Below are 26,328 nucleotides of genomic sequence, written 5' to 3'. Positions count from 1 at the left end.
TGTAGGTTTACAGTTTGGCTAATTGAAATGCTGCATGTTGCAAAACTTCAGAAAGAGCTGTAACAAATTTGGTTGTTATTTCCACCTCAAAAATTCCTAAACCTTCTCAGAGAGGATACTGTTTCTCATAAGTGTTGCTTTGCAGGCCAAGGCACATTGAAAAATCTCACCTTTTCAGCAAAGATGGGGTTTCCTGATAAGTGGCTCAAGTGCATAAACTCCAAATGTAGGGTTCCAAATTCTGCCAGAATACTGCTGCCTCCAGAGGCCCAGGGCCAGTTCCTTCCAATACCACTAAAGAAGAGATGACATTGAAGAGTTATGGGTCAGACTAATTCCATTTTTCACTATCTAAATAGTAGACATGAAATAGACGGCTTTTAAAACAAGGCATCCCGCCTACCAGTCCCCTCTAGATACTGTAAAACCAAGCACTGTTTTCTTTGGCTACCAGTTTTAGGGTTTGACTCCTGTCTCCAAATTGAAAATTACTGTTGACTTAATTTAGAACAAAGCTGCTGAGTACTTGCTGTTGATGAACAGGCAAATCTTTTGGAAAGTAGAGATGCTATACAGATGTATAACCATTCCACGTAGAAGATAAAACAAAACCTGACCAAAACACTCCCACCATGCCCAAATATCACATAAAGCTCTTCAACATTTTAATTAGTTTCAGTCTGAGAGTCCAAGAATTTCAGACATTCACATTATATACAAAATTTTATTTGGATAAAATATAAATTTCCAAGATTCATTAATTATACACTCACTTCATCCCTCTCCAAATCTTCCTGCATTTACCAGACTTTCTTTCTTATGTGTATCTTCCCACTACTTTGTCTTTTTCTAAGCATATTACCTAAGGTGCTAACTCATTCCCTACTCTATACAACCTGTGATCAAGAATCCCAACAAAATTAGGTTATAAAGTCTGGAAAAGTCAGAGGCATGAGCTTCAGAAATTACTGCTCCATGGCCTTTCTTGGAGAAATGCTTTTTCAGAAAACTAGGCCTTTTAAAACAGTTATAAACATACGCACATCCAAATGCACATAAAGTGACTCCCGAGACATGGCAGTACTCTTGGGTACAGTTTATTTCTGGAGAGCCACTTAACACTTCAAAAAAGATGTGGTAATTCAAAAGAATAAAGTTCGTTATTCTCCTAATACATTCCCTTTCTGATAGCTAAAATCCCACACTTTTAGTTTAGAATGCACATTTAGTGCATGCCTACTATCTGCCAGGACTATACGTGGCATTGGGTTACGAGCATGGTTATGATAATCAATCACTTTTTCTCAAAGACCTAATAGTGTAATGACAGAAAAAGAACTAAGCATAAATAGTTCCAATCACAGACGGTGAATGCCGAGATACATGTGTGAAAAGTTCTCTGAGCATCTAAAGCTGGGACACACAGTCCAGCGTGGTGGGGATGGATCACAGAAGACTGCTTCAAGGAAGAGACTCCTGAGTTGATTCTTGAAGGGTAAGTACGAGTTGGTGAGGAAAAAATGAGGAGAATCTGGGCAAGGAGAGAACACATGAGCAGAGGGGCTGGCCAGGAACCAGAAGCAGCTCTTACACTGCAGAATGCAGGGAATGGAGGTTGGTGGGAGAGAAGGCTGGAAGGATAGGCTGGAGCCAGGTCTTAACGGCTTGTGGAATTCTCTCTTTCTAAGGTAGACCCCATCAAAATGCTGCTCTTGGTGTCCACCCCCACTTTGTTTTTGCCATATATCAGTCACAGCTCTGGGTAAACCCTTTCAGTCCTGTCCTGCGGTCTGCTGCCAGGCTGCTCAGGAATGCTGAGGAAGAGAGAAACCATGAGGATGACTGGCGCTTACAGTCCTGGGCTCGCCTCACTCTCACTTCTTGCTCCTTTCTACAGCAAAACCTAGAGTTTCCTCCAAAACACTGACATACAGTACATCTAAGAAAAAGTAAAGAGAAATAAGACACAGAGATCTGAAAACGATATATTCATTTATTGTACAAAATGCCCTAAATTTATTAGGTTCTGGGAATGTTAGTCAGTTTTTATTTTCATAGTTGGCTTATAAAAGAGAATTTCCAATCATCCAAATAGGATGAATAGCTACTTTCAAAGTTTATTAACATATGGCAAATGCACATGGTTATTGGTCATTAACTAGTTGTCACAACATGTCAATGTTATTTTTTTTGTGTTTGTTTGTTTTTTGGCGACAGAGTCTCGCTCTGTCGCCCAGGCTGGAGTGCACTGGCGTGATCTTGGCTCACTGCAAGCTCCACCTCCCAGGTTCACGCCATTCTCCTGCCTCAGTCTCCCGAGTAGCTGGGACCACAGGGCCCGCCACCACACCTGGCTAATTTTCTGTATTTTTTTTTTAGTAGAGACAGGGTTTCACAGTGCTGGCCAGGATGGTCTTGATCTCCTGACCTCGTGATCTGCCCGCCTCGGCCTCCCAAAGTGCTGGGATTACAGGCGTGAGCCACCGCACCTGGCCAACATATCAATGTTTTATTCCAATCACTCCATCACTGACCAATGTCAATAAGCCTATTTAGCAAAACTACAAATTTCTGTGGTCTGGAGAAATATTAAAAACAAAGCTGCAACATAAGGCAATAGCAGGGTAAGGGGAGATGATGACTTTATCCTGGAAAAGAAAGAGAACACAGTGCTGAGGAAGCCCAGTCCACCTTCCAGATCTTCAGGGACTGGTTAAGTTCGGGGAGTAGAGCATGTGGTAGCACACTCAGATGAGAAAGTTAAGCAATATATATATATACTAAACTAAGCCTCATATTACTTTATATCCATGTATTTGTTCTCTGCCATTCATGTGGTGAATCAAGAGAAAACCAGAGATATACTGGAAAAGCATTCAGTATGTTTAGAAACATTTCTTAACATTTAATTTAAAAAGGGTAAAATGTATCCTTCCTCCCTCTTTGTACACATTCATACCAGAAGGAAAATGGTACTCTCTTCTGTCACCACCCTCCCAACCCCCAACCATGGAAGCAAGAACATTAAAATCACTAGCAGAGGAAATGTTATGCTAATAGAAAGAAAACTGGATTTAGAATATACAGTATGTTTATATGAAAGGACAGCTTTGGTTACCATTCATTCAGTCTGCAGAATTAATGTATTTCAGTAAGATTGCTTATGAGATCAACAGTTGTACTGGCTCTTAAATATAAGTCAGGGAAGGGGTTCAATAAATTAGAGATGGTACAACTATAGACATTAGATGAGGACACGGGGCACACATCTATCTACCACAGGCCGCCACAGTTGAAATGTGTGTGCATCTCAGAGAAATGGCTGCCTCCTGTCTTGCATAGCAAGCATGTAAGCTTTGCTCACTCACAGATTGCGGGAGATGAACAGAATGATTTCCAAAGTTATTTTTGTCTTTAAATTCTATAATCTACTGAGGAATCTATGTATTTGTAAGGCTTTAATCTTTAAAATGATGTATGGACACAGGCATTTGACACTAAAATGGGGGGTTGGTGACAAAGGGAAATGAGGCCAGAGAGAGTTCAGTTCCCTTGTTCTGGTGCGGGGGTTCCAGGGTCTCAGGCGTCCCCGGTTATGAAAGGTGAGGCATTCTAGACTGCTGGGCCAAAAATGAATTTTATCTATGGCAGTGGGAGATTTAAAATGTCTCTAACTTCAGTTCCACTATGACAGCATTTTAAAGACAGCTATGGTGTTATCTGGCCTACTTTACAAAAACTAATAATATTTAGAAAAATATTTCAAAGATAAAATAATAGTTTGTGTTCAGAAACCATTAGTTCCATAAGACAGGCATGAAAGGAAAGAATATTTAAATATTACCAATCTTGTTACAATGACTACATTTTAAGCCAAGATGACGAGTCGGCCAGTGGAAATGTATACACAAAAAGGCAATTAATGTGATCTGGGGAGCTGCCAAGTGTTTGGTTCAAAGGACTCTGCAGCAGAACTTCAACTTCTACATCACTCTAATTATTTATGTTTCTTCCAATTCCTACTTCTTCCATTTTAAATTGGAGTATTACTTAATGTATATGTTTCAATTTTAAAATTTTCAGTATTCTATAAAGGTAATAAATATTTAGAAAGAACATATCACAACTAAAATAATTGATTTTGGCAACTATAAATAGAAACGTCTCTTTAAAGGAATTGAGTCACTATGATCTTTTCAAAGTGTGGAATGCTTTTGTTGCTTTGGAGGCTATAATTTGAACGTAGTTTGTTAACTGTGGAAATATACTTCATTCTACTTTACTCAAAAACAAGACGGCATAATTATTTACAGACCTCAGAGCTCCGAGAGCAATGGGCTTTATGTGCTTTTCCTCCTGTCTCCTGGGAATGGTTAAGAGAGCCGGAGGAAGGAACCGCAGTACTAATGGTGCTAATCTATTCGTATCTGAATCCCATGGGAGAGATGCTAACTCTTTTCCTAGAGCCTGTAATGATTCAACTAGTTGGAAGATTGTTCTGGATTGATGGTGTATTCTTTCAAAATAATCTTAAATTAAGGTAACTCAAGGCACAGGTTGCTGTGTGCGATGTATGATTCCGGTAATCCCAGCACTGTGGGAAGCTGAGGCAGCCAGATCACTTGTGTCCAGGAGTTGGAGACCATCCTGGGCAACATGGTGAGACCCTATCTCTACAAAAAATACAAAAATTAGATGGGCATGGTGACGTGCACCTCTAGTCCCAGCTACTTGGGAAGTGGAAGAAGGAGTGGATCACTTGAGCCTGACAGGTGGAGGTTGCAGTGAGCTGTGATTGCCACTGCACTCCAGCCAGGGTGGCAGAGTAAGACCCTGTCTCAAAAACAAACAAACAAACAAAAAAAGGTATAGGTTACAGTGACTGTCCCAATACAATTTGGATCATTAACACATATATTTGGCTACCTATTATCATCAAATGTACCAGATAATTTATAGAACTGAAGCAATTCTAAAAATTGCCAGATGAATATATAAACAAAGCATTAAATAGTTATAAAGTCTTGATTAGCTATGACTTTCAATTTATTCTTCCTCACTGCTTGCTATTTTATGCGAAATGGGAAATGAACCAAAATTATTTTTCTTGAGAATTCTGGTTTGAATAATTTCTGAGCCGTAAGCAAACTTCATTCAAGTTCATAGTCCAGAATATAGTTGACTCCTTGGGGTTATACAGTTATCAATTTTTGGAAGAAAAAGATTCCCTCACATCCCATACAACTATTGCAAAGCCTCTGTCATGTACGCAAATAGAATGGCACACAGCGATATTTAATTCAAAAGAGCAGATAATCCAACATTATTCCTTTTGGACTTTAGCAGATTGGGAAAGAATAATCAAAAATGTCATGAACGATTGTGTCATTTAGCTGTATTCTCAAAGTGAACTGATTTTTAGATAAAGCGATTTCGGCTTCACTTACAAATGTGTCCTTCCTGAAAAGGTTTGCACAGAGCCGATCTTTCAAGTTTACATTCTTAAGACCTCACTAAAAGCTGGAATAACAATTCCAGGGGACTGGCATTCTAAGACTAGCCACAATTCTATTGCAGCTTGCAGAAACTCTGACTGTGGAGGACTACTTCCCAATGACTATCCCTCTGGGGAAAGGTGGCTAACAGAGGGCAGCTATTTACTGAATTAATCCATAAACCCCAGCTTCCTGCTTCCAAACAGCAGCAGGGCAAATCTCCACAGAATTTCCACACAACTTTTTAACTAAGGGTCAAAATAATGTTTAAAATTAGTGATATCTTGCTCCATCTCATAACGGGTAGTTGTTTTAGACAGAGCTGCAACTGAAGATGGAACAATTTAGTTTACTCTGACTCTCAGTACTGCTGTTCTTACATCTGACTATCTTGGGCTGTGGGGGAAGATGGGGATTATGAAGACAAAGACGGCAAAAGGCGCTCTCTGATTCCACAAATAACCTGCTCCTGAGGTTCAAAGATGCCATAATTCTCGTTCCCATCTATCTTTTGGGTAAGATAACGTCTATCAACAAATTGCAGATAAGTCAAGTGCAGTAATTGCAGATGAGTGCAGTTTCTGTCCAGTTACTGGGCAAGTTGGGATATTCTATCACTAGCTTCAGAGACACCACCAAAAAGGCGAGCAGAACTGATGGAAAAAGCAATTTGGTGTATTTAGTTGGCATGCATATACACCACTTAAAAAAAAAATCAGTCCTACATGTTGCTTTAAATATACACTGCATTTTTCACAAACATTTTCCATGCCAATCAATGTACATCATTATTGCTGTTGAGTGCATACTATCTGACTAAATAGATATATTATTTTAAAACATTTTCAAAGGACATATTCCGATTTATTTAAACTCACTGCAGCACTGGACACTGAAGCTAATTTATTTTTACCTTTTTGCCACTATAAACAATTCAGTGGTGTGTCTGGTTTCTTTTTTTCCATTCCTGTCATGTTTATGAATCATTTCTTTTTAAAGCTAACTTATTTTCAGACAAAAATGTCTACAAAGATTCCAGCTGGAAGATGTTAGTTTAATTATCTAAACTGATAATGAGGAAGGACTTGGGAATGTGTATTAGAGACATAAACATCCAGTACTTACACAGCTATTTCTCTTTACAGTGTGGGCCAATAATATCCCACCTCATTTGGTAGCTTCCATAGCCTTTGGGATACTGCACATCCATCCACCTGTTGTAAATCATCATATTGACTCCTTTTAAAACTGGGGAGGGGGAATCTACACACAATCATTTATATCAAGATATTTTTCTAATAAGCTTCAAGATGGAATAGAAGCATAGTATATTCCATCTTTGAAAATAATAATATATGAAATTAGTTTGCCCAACATCTCTTAAAATTTCCCCTTACTTTGGTTTTAGATACAACTGTCCCATCATTGTAAGAGTTAAACACATAGCTTCATTTCAAGACAGTACTTAAGACACTAACACCATGGTGAAATTCAGCTATGTCTGTCTATCTCTGTCTTTCATTCTATGGGTCTATGGATCATCTATGGCTCAAGCCACATGAAATTAGTCCAGACTTCAGGCTTTTAGTAACTCTCCAAATTCTGTCGTATGGTCTCTTACGGTCAACAGTGTGGCCAGTATTACTTGCTTCTCCTAGTTTCTAAGATCATCAGCAACAGAGATCCCTGCATTATGCACATGTTTTATTCCAAAGTCTACAGCAGTGCCAAGAAACAGAGGTGCTCAATACGTGCTTAATTTAATAAAACCAAAAAGCAAAAACAAAGAGGTTGTGTCATTGGCTCTCACCCCAAACTTATATCTGGATAATCTAACCCCATATTTAGTGTCACCACATACATGCTCCTCTGATAGCCAATTTAAGGAAAGCTTCCTCTTCCAGGCTGATCCCATGATTTACTATCACAAATTTGCAATGGTCTGAAGTGACTTCTAAGGGTCAAGAAAAGGTGAAATGAGGAAAATAACGACAGGGTGGCAACTTCTTATGAAGGCTTAAATTTTATTCAATTTAAATGATTGTCTTTTATTCTGAATCTCTGTCTTTCCTATTTTTATGATGCTAAGCTTATCTTTTTTTTTTTAAATGAAATAATAGTAGGATTTTTTTTTTTTTCTTTGAGATGGAGTCTCACTCTGTTGCCCAGGCTGGAATGCAGTAGTGTGATCTTGGCTCACTGCAACCTCCGCCTCCCGGGTTCAAGCAATTCTCCTGCCTTAGCCTCCTGACTAGCTGGGATTACAGGTGCCTGCCACCGTGCCTGGCTAAGTTTTTGTATTTGTAGTAGAGACGGGGTTTCACCATGTTACCCAGGATGGTCTCGATCTCCTGACCTCACGATCTGCCCACCTCGGCTTCTCAAAGTGCTGGTATTACAGGTGTGAGCCACTGTGCCCAGCCAATAGTAGAGGTTTTTTTTTTTTTTTTTTTTTTTTTTGGTATACTTTTTAAAATGAAATAAAACACTGGTAACCTAAGGCCAGTCTCTCAGTAATTAGTAAAATTTTACCTGGCCCATGAAAGCTACAAGTCTGGCACCATTAGTCTCAGGGCCCAGCTGAAGCACCAGAGCAATTACTATTGGAAAGAACAGTTCACTATCAATTATGCCAAAAGTAATGTTAGTTTTTGGCAGAAATTCTGAGGCATAAAGGACAATATTAAGTGATTCTGTTCAACAGGTTAAAAAGTAAGCACTTCGGGGATGCATCTTGCCAAACTCAGCAATTTAAAACTGAGCCAGTCAGTCAGGCATAATTTACGGAGCGCTTACTCCATGCCTGTTACCGTGCCATCCAAACACTAAACACCTTAGGAAATATGCTCAGGTTGTTTTTGATGACCAAGATGTCCTACCCTGAAATGTTGGAGGATTGGGGTCTCAATTGCAGCTCAATTAAATTTTGTTCTGACAGCTGAGTAGAGGAAAAACAGTTTTTGGAAAACCATTTCTGTTCTTCCTCTGGGCATTACTTAGCCAAGATCAAGAGGCTCTAATTAAACTTCTATAAAATAAATTGAACTTCATCTGACTGGTATATGAAACACACTGGTATCTTATTACCCATTTCAGCAGATCCTTACTGTAGGTCTTTTCCAGATATTAAACTACTTAGGATTAAGTGGAAAGGATTCATTCTGTGAGGCCTAATACATTCATTATCACTACACCTCAGAGTGAGTAATCAACTGTTTTAAGGCAGGATCAGTAAAATGGATGCTATTAAGGAACCCATAGGGAGAAAATGGTATTCAAATTCCCAAATGATGAATTAATATGAAGGGAGTTTAGGAAAACAGATGATGTCTAGGTAATCAGGATCAATAATTAAGGTGTAATTTTTAAGCGGCATGAGATAAGTTTAGATATTTGTCTTTGAATTAAATGAATCTACCCAACCAAAAGAAACCAGACAGTTAATTAAACCATCTCATAATTTAAAATGGTAGCTTTTCTTACCTTTTTTTTTTTATGAAAGAAGTAATGCACAAATAAAATGTGCACATAGCTTGTGATAAAACAAACAGATTCAGAGATTACTCTCAAACAGATGCTTAAGAATAAAGCTACCAAACTACTTCATTCTCATTTTCCTGCCTTCTGTCTACAACTTATGGTTTGGAGGCTGTTGGATGCTGTGTTATGAAACACTTTGGCAACTAAAATTTTAAAAGCATAAAGATGAAAGAAAAGACAAAATAATAAAAGGACAATAAAGAATAAAAAATGAGGAAAACTCAGCAATAAAGATAATCTTTTCAATGGAACATAAACTACTACAACGAAATCAGTGTGTACCCTGTTTTGGTTCTTAGCAACACCTGTATATAAAATACAGTCAGGGTTAAAGGACAATCTGCATCTAATCAGCTCTATGCTGCCTTGCGACATCTTCTGTGTTTAACTTCTCATGCAAATCTAAAGGCAGAAAAACAATTGTTTCTTTTACTAGCACCACAGCTTCCTCAAAAAGATAGTTACATAGTAGATGCCATTTTATAACTGCTGCATTTATAATAAGGCAGTGACAAATCCATTTCTAACATATCACAGTAATCCATTATATTTTCTATGAAATAGAAAACAAACAAGGTTTATTACTCAGGAGTTAAAATATTTTCATGTGGTGATAGTTTCAATTTATGTTTACCTTTAACTTACATGTTTATACATTTTCAGTGATTAAGATTATTGGATAAATATATTGCAAATGTAACGAAACTCCTAAAACCTTTTTTTTTTTTTTTTAGATGAATTCTTGCTCTGTCGGCCAGGCTCAAGTGCAGTGGCACGATCTTGGCTCACTGCAACCTCCGCCTCCTGGGTTCAAGCAATTCTCCTGCCTCAGCCTCCTGAGTAGCTGGGATTACAGCCATGCACCACCACGCCTGGCTTAATTTTTGTATTTTTAGTAGAGATGGGGTTTCACCATGTTGGCTAGGCTCCCGACCTCGTGATCTGCCCGCCTTGGCCTCCTAAAGTGCTGGGATTCCAGGTGTGAGCCACCGCGCTCAGCCCTAAAAACTTTTATAAAATAAGAATAATCAAAATGGAGCTACTTCTCATGCTCTGAACTTCTGGTAGCCTCCTAATAATGATCTTGACATTAAAAAATGTTTCAAAGAACAAAGTAACTGGCTGATAGTAAAACTACATATTTTCTAGGAAAAATAATCAAAATATATCAGTGTTGACAGAAATAACTGTAGTTTATTAAAAAAAGTTTTAAAATTGTTTATAAAATGCAAAAAGTAAAAACATCACTACAGTATTTTGTATTTTTGTTTTGTTTTTTGAGACAGTGTCTCACTCTGTCACCCAAGTTGGAGTGCAGTGGCAGGATCTCAGCTCACGGCAGCCTCTGCTTCCTGGGCTCAAGCACTCTTCCCACTTCAGCCTCCCGAGTAGCTGGGACCACAGGCGCGTACCACCATGGATGGCTAATTTTTTGTATTTTTGGTATAGATGGGGTTTCGCCACGTTACCCAGGCTGGTCTCAAACTTGTGAGCTCAAGTGATCTGCCTGCCTTGGCCTCCCAAAGTGCTGAGATTACAGGCATGAACCACCACACTTGGCCCACTATAGCATTTTGAAACAAATTACTGGCATTATTTTGCCTTTAAGGAAATACTCAGATAAATGAATGCTGACACAAGAAAACTGTAACTTTTGGAAACTGTACTTTTTAGAAAACATTATAAAATGCAAAATAAAAATCTCAGAATAGCATTTTGAAATTAGAGATACTAATCATTCTCATTTTATCTTTAAGGAAAAGGAAGAAAGAAAAGAAAACCCTTTCTTCTTTATGTTCTGCTAATGGAATCTGGGCTTTACATGGCATCAAGCATATAGTATGAGGTACATGGCAAAGGATACAGAAAAGTTTATGTAATAATTAGGCCCCAAACTCTCAATTCTAGGGAATCATTAGGGGTAGAGACTGGTAATGTGGTAAGAGGGGTCTCTAGGTGATAGATGAATCTGAAACAGCAGGAGACAGGCTGAACTTCAGACTATTTATACTAGACTAATACTAGACTTTTCCAGATAGATCTGGTGTGAAATGAACTGTTGAGAAATAAAGCAATGAGCCAGTGGGAAGATCCCACAATTTATGGATTGGGTCTACTCTTGGTACAAAGTATATCTTATGGTTGGGATGAGTTGCTTCTTTTTCCTTGAATGTCAATTTAAGGATAATAACAATATTTTGGGGCTATTTTTCTCTTTACTCAAAATGAAAATGTTTTCTTGGATCCCACGGGGGAAAGTAGATATTCTTAGAGCTTAAGATTACTTATTTCAGTTAACAGTGGAATGCCAATGTGAAAAATGGCAAAACTGTCTTGTAATGTGAAGTGCCAAATAGAAAATAAAACAGGTTGATGTGGTGGAGTTTGATGAGAAGCTTCTTTAGACTGGCTTGTTGTGAAGAACATGTAGAAGGCGAGATCTTCAAGCTGAGACCAGAAACGATCACATGAACCTGCCAGTGAAGACTGGGAGTAGCTCTTACAAGTGTCCTAAGTTAGGCATGAGTCTGCAAAGTGTGAAAACAGAAGGTTGGCTGGTGTAGCTGACAGTCAGTGAGGGGACTCCAGTGCCAGGGACTCTGGAGAGCTGATAAAGGGGCAAATTACACAGGGCCATTAGGCCATATCAAGTGTTTCTTTGATCCTGTCTTCCCTCATCCCCAAATCCAATTCTTCCTGACAACTCTTACCTCCCGAACATCGCTCCAGTTCCTCCATATCTGTCCATCTCTACTATCAGCACCCAGACCAGGACACCAACTGTCTGCCACTTGCCTATATAATCATTTGCTTGCTTGCCTCCACTCTTTCTTTTATGTAACCTATTCTTCCCACAGTGTCCAGAGTGAACTTTAGAAACGTGAATCAGACTTTATCATCCCCTGTTTAAAAGCCTGGAGTGATTTTCTTCCTAATTAGGTTCAGGAGAGAAAGTTATAGTAGTATATACAGTATGTAAAGTTTACTGTTTTAAACTATAAATACGTTTGTTTTTCACATCAGATAACACATTGTATTAGGCTCACCTGTTCAATATCTTAGCTAATTACTGCTCTTGAATATTAAACCACCAAAGATCCTCAAATAAGGTCTTTTCATTCAATGTCCTTTAATTATAACATTGATAAGAAAAAAAAAATACTTGATTCTGGGCTGGGTCCGCTGTCTGTATGGAGTTTGCATGTTGTCTCATGTCTGCCTGGGTTTTGAGTACTCCAGCTTTTCTCCCACATCTCAAAGCTGTGCATGTTAGGTGAATTGGCACGTCTACATGGTCCTAGTCTGAATGAATGAATGAATGTGTATGTATGAATGCACCCTGCTCTGGGATGGCGTCCTGGCCCGGGCTGGTTCACACCTGGCACTCTGAGCTGCCAAGATAGGCTCTGACAACCAGTGACCCTGAACTAGAAAAACTGGGTAAATAATTATCTGTTTTATTAATCTTTCTTAAATGTTAAGTATAGCTCACATTTACTTCAATGTTTAATATTAGAAGTGCTTTGATCTTTAGAAGTTTGGTGATGTTTTTGTGACCATGAATGTGCCGCAGAAAATTAACCCTTGTTTATAACAATTAGCCAAGGGTAAAACTGGTTTGGTTATATGTCATTTTGCTTAAGGCTGCAGTTTCAAAGTAACACTTGCCTACCCCACCTTACAGAGTTTTAGTGGGATCAGATGGAATAATACACATGAAAATGCTTTGAAACTACAGGGATTAGTCCAGCAAAACATTTTTATCTTTTTGGATTAAGCAATTGACATTTAGCTAACCAAAATAAATCTGTTTTGTTTTTTTTTTTCCCCTTCAATTTTAGACGTCTACTAAAAAAAAAAAAAAAAAAATTCACCAAATGTTCACTTGGAGATAGAATTGCAACACAAGTAGTAATGAAACAATGTAAGGTATTCCCAAATTTAAAAGTGTAACAAATTGCTACTGTTAACAGCCAACTTTCTCAAAGCAATTTAATTGCTACACAACTACCAAATATACAGCATTTAAAAAAATCTCTTACATATCATAAGTCTTCCAGAAAAAGGTAATAAAAGTATTTCTAATAGTAAGAAACAGTGACAGACATCAATGACACATTATACAACTTAGTAAGAAAAGCTAGGAAAACCTTGTCTGTTGATTTTTTTTTCCTCAAAGGAATATCTTGCAGGTGGCTAAGTAATCAACTATGAGTTCTTACAGAATCATCATTTAAAAAATCCATACACTTTTGAATATCCACATGCACAGGAAATTAGTAAACAATATTCTCTTTATCCCACCAGAAGAAGACTTTTACCACAATATTAATTTTAGAATGATTTTCAAAAGACTACCACAGAAATCTTTCTTCTGCCAAAACTTGTTCATTACGACAACTACTTTACGGACAATATATAAGGTTTGTAAAGGACATCATGATATTTGGAGTTGCTGATTCAGTCACCAGTGAACCCACTGGTCAAATGCAATAGAAAATTTAAAGCTTAATTCCAAGAGGTAACAATTTGATAACATAGGAATTTATTTTACTTGGCGAGTTTAAAGAGACATTGATTAAATTTTAATTTAACTAAACATTACTTTCACGTAGTATCCTTTTGTATGTAAAATGGTTTAAATTTCCTTCTCTTTAGAATTAAATTTTAGAATTTGTTTTTGTAAACAAAGCAAAGCATATCACCAATGTTAAACTGCTAGTCCTTCAGACTTAATGGTAATCCGCATTAAAAAAAATAAATAGGCACCTTCTTTAAATGAGGACACTACAAGTAAGAGTTGTTCATGTAATTCAATTAATCACCACAATAACCTCGTAGGTGGTAGGATATTATTGTTTAGCAAAGGAAACTGGGACTCTACAAGGTTAAGTGACTTGCTCCAGTTATTAAGTGTCAGGGGTGGGTGGGTTTCCACACCAGGTCTGACTAGTTTAACAATGTGTGCTCTGCTTTTTTCAGATACTATAAGATGTCATTTTTCATATGAATACTTCTATACAGGTTAGCAGTTAAATTAGCCAATTTCCTGAGCCGAGGACAGCAAAGGAAATTTATTAGCACTGAAAATTGAGATATCACCAATCTATATTATTTGAAACAACATGGCATTAAAAAAAACCAATATGTACAAAACTGACTCATAATACATTTTTTTCTTTAAAAGTCCCCAGTGTAAACATGTTATAAAAGACAATAAAAGAAAAACAATGCTGACATGTTGTAACAAAAAAGAAGTCCAATTTTTAATACCCCTGAAGCAAATTCTGAATGTATTCTCAGCAGGTAAACAACAGTTACAAGCGCAGTGCTTTAGCATTATCTGAAAAAATTTTTCAGCATAAAATACGTTTTTCTATTTTTTAGGCTCCAATCTTTAATGACAATATTCTCCTTCTCTTTCAATATGTAATTTTATTAGATAATAAAATGTTTCAAAATATTAAAAGCATAAAAAAGTAACCACAAATTTTACTTCCAATTCCTGCCCATTCCACACTTTTCCTATTTCCTCTCCACAGATAACCACGTTATTTATTTCTTCAATCACATTTTAAAGATAATTTTGCATATACTAACAAATATAAATAGATATCCTCCTTATGTTACCTAATACTAGCAAACTAAACATACCATTAAGATCATATTCTTGTTTTGTGTCTAGAATATTCAGAGACCCATTTTCTTTTCTTTCTTTCTTTTCTTTTTTTTTTTTTTGAGACAGAGTCTCACTTCTGTCACCCAGGCTGTAGTGCAGAGGCACAATCTTGGCTCGCTGCAACCTCCGCCTCCTAGGTCCAAGCAATTCTCGTGCCTTAGCCTCCCCAGTAGCTGGGATTACAGGTGATTTTCGTATTTTTAGTAGAGACAGGGTTTCACCTTGTTGTCCAGGCTGCTCTCAAACTCCTGACCTCAAGTAATCCATCCACCTGGGCCTCCCAAAGTGCTGGGATTATAGATGTGAGCCACTGCGCCCGGCCTCAGAGACCTATTTTCCAAAACTTTATTTTTAATGAAAAATGTCAAATACATAAAAAAGTAACAGCAAGAGTGAAATAAACACTTAAATTTACTCATATACCCACCATTTAGATTTAACAAATATTAATAATCATTTTGTAGTGGCATCACCTATCTATATATAAGCATAATATTCTTTTTCCATATTAATATTCTTTTGGGAAATTATTTTGAAGAAGTCACAGATATCAATTCACTAAATATTTTAGTATGCATCTCCAAAAAGTAGGGAAATTCTCCTTTATGACCACAATACCATATGGCAACAAAGAACATTAACAATAATTTTCTCAAATGAAATAGTAGTACGTTGTCCATATTCAAACTTCCTCAACTGACTTAAAAATGTGAAGAACCATATTTTCCAGAGTTCATTTTTGCTACAGCACTGTTAGCATGAGACAAACATTATATATCTGGCTAATATAAAACGTATTACAGATAATAATACTTTTTAGTTAATAAACATCCTGAAGTGTTTTTTATTTTGGTTATTAGTTTATAGTATCTTTCATTTTTTTTTTAAGGATTTTTTTTTTTTTTGAGACAGGATCTCGTCTTGTTGCCCAGGCTGGATTGCAGTGGTGTGGTCATGGCTCACTGGAGCCTTGACCTCTTGGGCTCAAGCAATCCTCCTACCTCAGCCTCTCAAGTAGCTGAGGCTACAGGCATATGCCACCATGCCTGGCTAATTTTTTAAGTTTTTGAAGAGACAAGGTCTTGCTATGTTGCCCAGGCTGGTCTCAAACTCCTGAGCTCAAGAGATCCTCCTGCCAAAGCCTCCCAAAGTGCTGGGATTATAGGCATGAACCACTATGCCCAGTCCACCTTTTATCTTTACAAAACAAGAACACAAAATGATCTTAATTTCATTTTCATATTAGCATGGGGAAACTTCTTCACCATGACTGGTTTTCTACAGTTTAAAAATGCACAAAACTGCCTTTAAAATGTTATTTATATAATCAAAGCTGAAATCCTGGGCAGAGTTTGGGAGTGAGGAGGAGAAAATCCAGCTTCTCTGGTGGCAGAATCTCTCTTCTCCTTACCCCATAAGCTTTCTCCTTCCCGACCTTGCCACTGGGATTCTATCTGGTATTCCCATTTTGTTATTCAAAAGGGAAGGGAAATTTGTTGTGCTGATGGCTGCACAACTCTGTGAATATACTCAAAACTACTGAATTGTACCCTTTAAGTGGATGAATTATATGGTATGTGAATTACATCTCAAAGTGGCTTAAAAAGGGGGGAAGGGAAGAAATAAGAAATAGGAAATTTCTAAAATATTCTGTGAACAAAATTAGTTCCCTATAGTGGAATTTAAAATTTTCTATGTTTTGTATTTACTGAAATAACAGTCTATTAATTAAACTAAATAAACTAAAGCTCCTACTCATTCTACTATTTTAGTTATATAACAGTATTACAAGTGATATTTTTCTTAATGTAAGCATAGCCTATGCAGTTTACAAAACAATCAGGAATAATTTTTTGCTTATAAAACAAATCAAATAATTCTTTTAGCAGAAACCAAACAACACCAAATCTCATAAGTTTAAAATTATCTGACTTTAAAAAAAGTAAGTAATCTTACATTTCATAGGTGGCACTGAAAACTGGCACAACCATTCTGCAGGGATGTTTGGAAAAATGTATCAAATGTATTAATATTCATACTTACTAACTGAATTCATTTCTAGAAATTTACCCTAAAAATTATAATTTTATCCCCAAGAATACTTATATTCCCAAGTAAAAATACGTGGTTTATACATTATGGTAGTATTTATACTATTATAAAACTAAAAAGAGTTTGGATATCTAAAAACAGGAGACAAGTTAAAAGTTACGGCCTATTTAGGAGATCTGATATTATGCAGCTACTATAAAGGTCAAGCTGTAAGAGGATGTTTAATGACAGAAAATTCTTTAGGATATTTTAAAAATGGAGGGACTTCTGGCCTCTAGTAATGGTGAAGAAAATTGGTCAGCAAATACTCTAGTAATAGCAATTATAAAACCTGGGCATTTTATATATGTATTATAAAACTCAACTATTTAAAGGCATTAGAAAGTGACCAAAAGCAGGTGCAAACTAACAGAGCATTAACCATTGAAAGACAGCAACAGCAACAGCAATTAGTAAGAATTTGAGTTAAAGACTTTTTAAAAAAATCTGATTTCAAAAAATTGCAGTTTCATTTTAAGATGGCACAGGAAAGAGTGAAAAGCTGGCAGGGTAGCTGAAAGCTCAGGGTGGAATCCTGGAAACAAGTAAGCCATAGAAGAGGTGGGATCAAAACTCTGGGTATAATCTCTGCTGAAATCCCAGGATGACCACTAAATAAGACGTGCCACAAGGGAGACACTGGGGATCACCAAGAAATAGCTGAGAGAAACCAGACGGATAGCTACCTTTGAAAGACAGACTGCACTAGATGAGATTTCATGTTTGCTACTTTTATAGACTGTGAGTACTCCTGAACCCATGATCTACTCAGGATGCAGGAAGCGAAACCCTTACTGAAGTGTCAGAAGACAGAGCTTAGCAATGTCTACAAAATTTGCCAAAATCCTTGACTGAATGCTACATTGCACAGGTACAGAGAAGATCCCCAGGGTGCCAGGTTAAAAACCAACAGCTGGAAACGGAAAGAACTGAGCAGAAATACCAGCTGTCGCATACGGCAAGGGACACAGTTTATGGTTTGAATCCAAGAGAGTTAACTGCTAGGTAAACAAGAACAAAATAATTCTTGGAAGAATATAATATATCAAAAGCTACTAAACATATCTAAAATATCCAGTTTTCAACCCAAAGTTACTAGACATACAAAGAAACAGGAAAATGTGACCCATGCTCAGGAAGAACAACAATGAATAGAAACGGACTCTGAGTGGGTCTAGATGGTGGATTTAGCAATGACTTTAAAGCAACTATTTAAATACAAAGAATTCAAAGAAAACGTGCTAAATAAGTGGGCAGAAGAAACAGTAAACTTGAAGATATCACTAAAAATAATTGTATCTGGGGCAGGGCACAGTGGCTCATGCCTGTAATCCCAGCACTCTGGGAGGCCAAGGTGGGCAGATCACAAAGTCTGGAGTTTGAGACCAGCCTGCCCAACATGGTGAAACCCTGTCTCTACTAAAAATACAAAAATTAGCTGGGCATGGTGGCGCGTGCCTGTAATCCTAGCTACGCAGGAGGCCGAGGCAGGAGAACTGCTTGAATCCGGCAGACAGAGGTTGCAGTGAGCCGAGACTGCACCATTACACTCCAGCCTGGGCAACAGAGGGAGACTCTGCCCGGGCAACAGAGCGAGACTCCATATCAAAAAAACCACAAAAAAAATTGTATCTGAAGAATATTGAGAAAAGATTAAATATAAATGAATAGAGCTTTGGAGACTTATGAAATAACATTTAGGGGTCAAACAAAAGTATAACTGGAGCCAGGTGTGGTGGCTCACACCTGTAGTCTCAGCTACTTGGGAAGCTGAGGTGGGAGGATCACTTGATCTTGGGAGTTTGAGGCTGAAGTGCCATTGAACTCCAGCCTGAGTGACAGAGTGAGACCTTGTCTCTTAGAGAGGGAGAGAAACGGAAGGAAGAGGAGGTGGAGGAGGAGGAGAAAAAATATCTCAAGAGGTACTGACTAAAAACTCCAGATTTTGTGAAAGCCATGAATTTACCAATATTAAAAACCCCGCAAACACAAGCAGGATAACTACAACAAGAACCACCCTAGCTATGGACATCAAACTCAAACTTCTGATAGTCAAAGATAATGAGAAAATATTGAAAGTACCCAGAAAATAATAACACATTACATACATGGAAACAATGACAAGATTAATGGCTGACTTCTCAGAAACAATGAACAGCCATAAGACGCAAGAATGGCATCTTCAAAATTTGATAAAAAATCTGAAAACCAATAACCCTTCTTTACATATTTTTTAAAGAACAATATATCTGATGAAACTTTTCTTCAAAAGTGAAAGGGAAGTATTTTCGGATTAGCAAAAAATGAGATAATTTGTTACTAGCAAACCTGCAGTAAAAGAAATACTAGAAGAACATATTTAGGCTGCAGGGAACAGCTATAGAGGAAAAAACGAAAGGCATTTAAAATTGCAAATTACGTAGGTACATCTGTCTGTCTATCCAGCTATCTGAATTTTTTCCCAAAAGGTAAGATGGTCAAGAAGATCTATACTATTTTAAAGTTCCTATAATTTACTTAAAATACAATATTAACTCTAAGTAAGTTGTAATCCCTACAGCAGCCATGAGAAAAGAAACTAATAAGGAGACGGCTAACATGTCTAAAGAGGACTCAAAATGAATACTAAAAATATCTGATTACCATAACACACACACACACACACAAACCACAGGAAAGGAGTGAAAGGAACAGCAAGCAGCATGAGTTTCATCCATGCATCAGTGCCCCTTGCCTTTCACGTCACACAGGGGTGACGCACAGCAGCCTGGGTGGACGCTGCACATGCCACTGGCTTGTGTTACAGCTGAGGGAACCCTAATCTTTAAAAGGTGCTGCTAGGAAACACACCCAATCTTTGTTCCAGAAGGAAATGTTATTATTGTGGACAGCAAACAAACCAAAAACAAATGAAATCAAACAAAAAACTGCCCATTGTCCTAAAACATGACATTTTAGACACATCTTCCCAGGTTGTTTGATAAACATCCTTGAAAAAGACAGTAGGGAATAAAAATTGATATGATCAATAATTCCACTCATAGGCAACTACCAAGAATAAATAAATATATAAAATGTTCATATAAAGACCTGGATATGAACTTTTTATTTTTATTTTTTTAATTTCAGACAGAGTCTCACTCTGTTGCCCAGGCTGGAGTGCAGTGGTGCAATCTTGGCTCACTGCAGCCTCTGCCTCCTGGGTTCAAGTGATTCTCGTGCCTCAGCTTCCTGAGTAGCTGGGATTACACGTGTGAGTCACCAGGCCTGGCTAATTTATATATTTTTAGTAGAGACAGAGTTCTGCCATGTTGCCCAGCTGGTCTTGAACTCCTGGCCTCAAGCAATCCTCCTGCCTTGGCCTCCCAGAGTGCTGGGATTAGAGGTGTGAGCCACCATGTCCGGACTTAACATGAAGTTTCATAAGCTGTTTTACTCATGATCACTGAAATTTGCAGATAACACAAACATTCATAAACAGGAGAATAAACTATAGTATATTCATACAATGAAATCCCACTCAACAATACAAAGGACTGAACTAGTATACACAGAATAGTTACTAATGAACCTCGAACACCATGCTGTACCAAAAAAAGCTATACGGCAGAGTACCTATTGCACGTTTGCTTGTATAAAATTGTAGAAGGGACAAAACTAATGTACAGTGACAGCAACATATCAGTGGTTGCCTGGGATCAGATGACGGCAAATGAATGGCTGCAAAGGGTCACAAGGAAAGTTTTGTAATGAAAAGTGTTTATCTTGATTGTGGCAGTGTTTGCACAGACATATACATTTGACAAAATATACTGAAATTTACACTTAAAATGGGTGTATTCTGTAGGTAAATTATGCCTCCAAAAAGTGGATGCAAAGCAAAAAGCAAATGGAACAAAAGTATACAATTTCATTGTTTTGTTTGTTTTTGAGACATGGTCTCAGTCTATTGCCCAAGCTAGGTGCAGTGATGTGATAATGGCTCATTGCAGTCTTGACCTCCTAGGCTCAAACAATTCTCCTGTCTCAGCCTCTCCAGTAGCTGAGACCACAGGCATACACCACCATGAGCAGCTATTTTTCAATGTTTTGTAGAGATGAGGTGCCATGACACAGCCCAGGTGAGTCTTGAACTCCTAGACACTCAAGCTATCTTCCTGCCTTGGCTTCCTGAAGTGCTGTGATTACAGGCGTGTGTCATTGCACCTGGCCTGTTATTTTAAAAATGAGAATTGAGTGATGCATATATTAACATGGATTGCAATTTTGAGAGATTATTTTTTCCCATGAACATTTTTCTATAATCAGAAAAAAGAAACTATGTTTTATAAAAAAGTGAATTTAACAACAAGTTTTATTCACTAAAATTTTAAGACAATGCACTATATAGAGAGAAATACACCTGCAATATTTCATTGCTCTATTCATGTAAATGCTTAGGAAACCAAAACTTTTTTAAAATATGAAAGTACCTATTGGAGAGAAAATAAGAAACAAAACATTTTATATCATAGTTCTTAATTTAACACACTCAACTAAAAGTTAATGCTGAAATTTATTAGACTTGTGAAAGGGATATGGTTCAGAGAGACCCTTGTAATACAGTTTTGTAGTAATTACTTATTGATTGTTCACCAGCATATTTATTCCTCAATAACTTAACTGAAAAAAGTTTTACCTTTAGTTTAAGAGCAAATAATATGATTAACTTCATTCCAACCCTAGTGGTATTTCATGTGTTTATAATGAATCCGAAGCTTTGGGTAACACAAATGATCATAATGCAAGTATCATGACATTGTGGTACTGACTTAGGGTCTTCTTTAATAATATATAGTGATAATTTTCAAAAATCTTAATTCTTTCATCAAATTTTTCACTGAGAAATTCAACTATCTAGACTTGCCATTCAAATATACATCATGGAATACATGTTATTAGACTGCAAAAGACCCTTGTAATTCAGAAAAAGAATTCTATGACTATACATCTTAAATTTGTATCACAAAATTAAACAGCTCAGACTCTTAGAAAACTATCTTTTTTAAAGAAAAACCCCTAATTTCTTAGCCACAAGGATATGAAATTCAGAATAAATCTGAAGAACTTAAAAAAAATTTGGAAGGAAAGGTTAGAATTTTTCTAAATATACAAATTATGTACCTATCCATAAATGAAAATAGTTATAATTATAGTATATCTTACACTTTTTAAAAAATGACAAAATATAGGCATAAAAAGTGTGGGCCCTTATAGTGGCCCATTGCGAAACTTCACATGTGTAACTGTGTGTGACTCTACCTTGTCCCCACTACTTGGCCTCCTAGTGTTCAATTCTCTCATTGAGGGCAAACAAGGCTGCTTTTTTATTTTTTATTTTTTTATTAAAAAGAAGCATAAACACAGCAATAATGCTAATTTTCTGCAGTAGGTACTTTTTAAGATTTCATATTATAAATCACAAAATATTCTCATTAGTAACTAGTATACATGTGTAATAAATGACTTACCTCAAATTATTTTCAAATATATTTGAGGCAAGAACTTCATTACTAGGGCAATGATATTAAGATGACTATTTTGAAGGACATACAACAACATTTATCAGAATCAGTGACTATCAAATTGTGTTCTGGAGACAAAATAAAAACCCAAAAAACGCAGATCAGAAATACTAGTAATTGTTTTGGATAAAAGAGGTTCTATGGTGAAAGAAGTTTGGGAAGCAGTGTTATAATAAAGCTCCATCCCAGAGATGAGCGATGTCTATTGCACATTAGCCAATTAATAGTTCTGAGAAGTTTACAGTAATGAAACCTTTTAAATCCAGTGTTGACAAACTTATTTATCTATAGAGCTGTTTTCTTTTCATAGATCATCTATTAATATTTCATGGACATAATATTCTGGGTAATGCAATTTGGGAAATATTACTTATCTACAAATTGTTATGTTAGCTTAAATATGTAGGTATACATTTCATAAATGCAGTGGAGTTGCAAGCACTTTTGACTGAAAATCAATGGCACCCACTTATGTCCTCTGAGTGTAAATACTTTAACAATACTAGCACAGAATGTTTCATTTTTCATGAACCTTCCTCTTGGGTTCCTATAGTGCTAATTCCTCTGTCATGTTTTCAATTCAGGCAATCCCCTCTTCTCTGTTTTAAAAATAAAGAAAATAAACAGATAAAGATATGTACATATATCTGCACGTTCTGACTTTAGTTTTTGGTGACTGGACTCATTCTAAGTTGTAGCAATTGTGAACGTGAATCCATTTTACATGACATTCTCTTCTTCAAATTAAATGATTCTTTTTTTAAAGTTATTTTTGACTATCTGAAACAAGTTAACAGAACTAAAAAATACAAACTTGCTAGCTGTGTCAAATACATGCTCTTTCGGACAAGTGAGGCCTTTCTTCTGGTAGCAGTCTCTAGTGAAACGATCTGATGACAGATAATCTCAAATGAAATCTTTACTGTTTGATGGTGAAACCAATTCCAGGAGACCAACCAGAGTTTAATACTGTACCCAACATTTCAAGGGCCTATCCAGCTAGGAACTTGGGTTTGCAGGCTTGTGTTTTTGGGAAAAGGTAAACAAATATCAAAGAGGTAAAACATGACAATCTAAAACGATCGCTCCTGATAGCTGGCATGATTTGGTCATAATGCTTCATGGCTCTTGAGACAGGGATGAGCAGTGAACCTGAATCAACTAAACACAAACACAACGATGTCCTTCTCAGGACTTTGAGTGCTTCCCACTGATGCCAAGACAAACCTGAGAACCTGCCACAGAGTCTGCCTGTGTTTGCTCTCCAGCCTGCTGCTCTCTGCCCCAGGCAGCTTTGCCGTCCTTCAGCCTCATGGCCTTGTCCTGCTCCTTTTCAATACAGAGATTTGACACTCCACATGCTCCATTGCCTGGACCATCCACTCTCTTCTCTTCTCCTAGCTCTTGTCTACTCATCTCCTTGATTTCAGCTCAAAAATGACTTCTTCATGTCCTGCAATTTGAAATGCTTTTGTGATTAACTAATGTCTGTTTCTCCCCTAGACTGTAAACTCTGTGAGAGTCACCTAGAAAATGTTTACCAGTTATCCCCTGCACCTGGGTCCAGGATCTAGGAGAAGGGTGTTCACCTGGTATTTCCTGAATAATGAACATTTTTTTTTATTTTAGGGGGAAAAAAAAACCCAAGTGAACATATTACTTTTTAATTCTTCCAAGAGCTTTCATTTTCATGCCTTCAACACAGTTATGTACTAATAGAACTTTGTGGAGTCCCTCAACTCCATGGTATAGCTTATACTGGCAATGGGAAACCAAGTGTTACGAGAAGGAGGTGGTGATTACTTTTCCAAGGTGGGGAAGGGACAAGGATGAGAGAAAGAGATGATGACACAACTGAACCTTTAAAAATAGCAGGGTTTTGTTTGAGGTGAAGTCCTTCAAAGGGGCTACATGTGGATGAACATGGGGTTACAGAGTGCAGTGCCTACTTAAAGAAAAGCCCTGAAGCTTTTGGAAAACTATTAAAGATTCTTGATTAAAGGGAAAAAGTATGAAGAGCAGAGTGCTAATACGTTTTGAGACAATGAATCTTCAATTACAATCCCCATAATCCCCACATCTCAAGGGTGGGTCTAGGTGGAGGTCACTGGATCACGGGGCAGTTTCCCCCATGCTGTTCTCGTGATAGTGAGTGAGTCTCATGAGATCTGATGGTTTTATAAGCATCTGGCATTTCCCCTGCTGCCACTCACTCCGTCCTGCCACCCTGTGAAGAAGGTGCCTGTTACTCCTTTGCCTTCCACCATGATGGTAAGTTTCCTGAGGCCTCCCCAGCAATGCAGAACTGTGAGTCAATTAAATCTCTTTCCTTTATAAATTCCCCAGTCTTGGGTTTTTCTTCATAGCAGTGTGAGAACAGACTAATACAATTACTGAGGAGCTTTCATCTAGAGAAGCCTCCCCAAGGCCGGAGGCTTGAGGAGTCAGGATAAGGTGGAGGGCGGACCAAAGGTCTCATTCCCTGAGGGGCTGGCCAAGGCACTGAAGGAAGGATGAAGCCCCTGGATTGGAGGGAAAGGCTTCCACTCTCACCACTGAGGCTCTCACTGAATATAGTTTCACATTCGATCACATGATCACAAAGATGGGGAGAAGACAGTAGTGGAGTCAAAAAGATGGCATAAAGGAAGGAAAATCAGTTCTAACAAAAGATGTTTAAAAGAATCCAGGTTCCATAATCATAGCTTTCACATCCAGGTAAGAAAGGTGCTATGTATATAGTTGCCACTTGTAACTCTTTAGAGAAAGATTTTGAACTTTACATTTATTTTTTATCTTTAAATAGTGAGAATAAGCTTAATGAAAGGTGGCTGTATATCTCAAACCCTAGGATTACTGGTGAAATATAGTTCTGGTAGGTATGTAGAATTCAACCTGACCCATGGAAAACTTTTTAAAATAACATTGGAACTACTTAATGATCAATATACTACAAATAGACAAATAGAGTGAGAGCCTACAATGCCAACAAGTGATAGCTTACAATGCCAATAAAATACTAAGATAATTTTATCTTCCCTGCCTTTGCCCTGAGTACTGGGAAGTTTAAATTATTTCTTTCAGTTCCAATAGTTCCAAACTATTTCAAAAGGAAATTCAAATGATAAAATTGTATATTCATGCTTGTACCAGCTTAGATCAAATTAATGAGACTTTATACATACACGTGTGTGTGTGTGTGCATTTGGAAATCTGTTATAGACTACAGAAAATTACAGAAGCATAAGGCACTACTATTAGCTTATCTGGCTGCCTATAGCTTGTAAATTCATAATTTTCCTGACTCCCACCTCTTCTCCTTTACTCTCTTTTCCTTTATAATCAACACAATACTGTATATTGTAACATCTTTAGTTTGAAAAGGGACCTATTTTCTCTTCTTTAGAAAAATTTGAAAAGCAAATTAATAATTCTTAAGGATTATTCTATACAGTGCTTATGTTTACACTACAAATTCCATTTTCTGAAACTTCTTTATCAAACATAATATGAAATTATCACTTTCTTGCTCATAAGACTCAGAAACTCAGATTAGTGAATTCTATAATTTGAATCCCTTTGAATCTAGCAAAAATTTTGGATACTAGCACCAAATATGTTGTTCATTTATCACTCTTTTAGTACAGACTGACACCCTCCACCATGTTATTGCTTACCCAACCAATATTACAGAGTAATGTGTTTAAGTACTTTCCAAGCGATTTCACATGAAAACCACCTAAGACAAGCTCTTTATCTAATCAATAACCAATCTGGGCACAAGAACACAGTTTGGCCTACTTTAAAGTGGAGAAAATTAATACAAATAAAAGAGTGTGCCACAAATTTAGCCTTGTAATACTTACATCTAGTTAAAAATAATTTAGAACTTTCCTGTAAGCCAGTTTAAAAAATATTCTCAAGAGTAATCTGAAGAGGATCAAAGTCCACTTAATGT

The 26,328-nt window shown here is 37.1% G+C and overlaps 1 protein-coding gene across 3 annotated transcripts in view; it reads right to left on the bottom strand.

Annotated features, from left to right (window-relative positions):
* The window catches only part of MAN1A1 (mannosidase alpha class 1A member 1), a 168,354-nt gene that overhangs the window by 27,178 nt on the left and 114,848 nt on the right, over nucleotides 1-26,328 (bottom strand). For all 3 annotated transcript variants that reach the window (XM_017872224.1, XM_017872226.1, XM_017872227.1), the window contains exon 7: nucleotides 171-294. In XM_017872224.1, the coding sequence (XP_017727713.1) occupies nucleotides 171-294 (124 nt within the window). The remainder of the gene's footprint in view (nucleotides 1-170; nucleotides 295-26,328) is intronic.

Source organism: Rhinopithecus bieti, unplaced genomic scaffold, assembly GCF_001698545.2.
Source record: "Rhinopithecus bieti isolate Rb0 unplaced genomic scaffold, ASM169854v2 scaffold_6792, whole genome shotgun sequence".
Taxonomy (NCBI): Eukaryota; Metazoa; Chordata; class Mammalia; order Primates; family Cercopithecidae; genus Rhinopithecus; species Rhinopithecus bieti.
The sequence above is the reverse complement of the archived record's forward strand: the minus strand, read 5'-3'. Positions and strand labels throughout refer to the sequence as shown.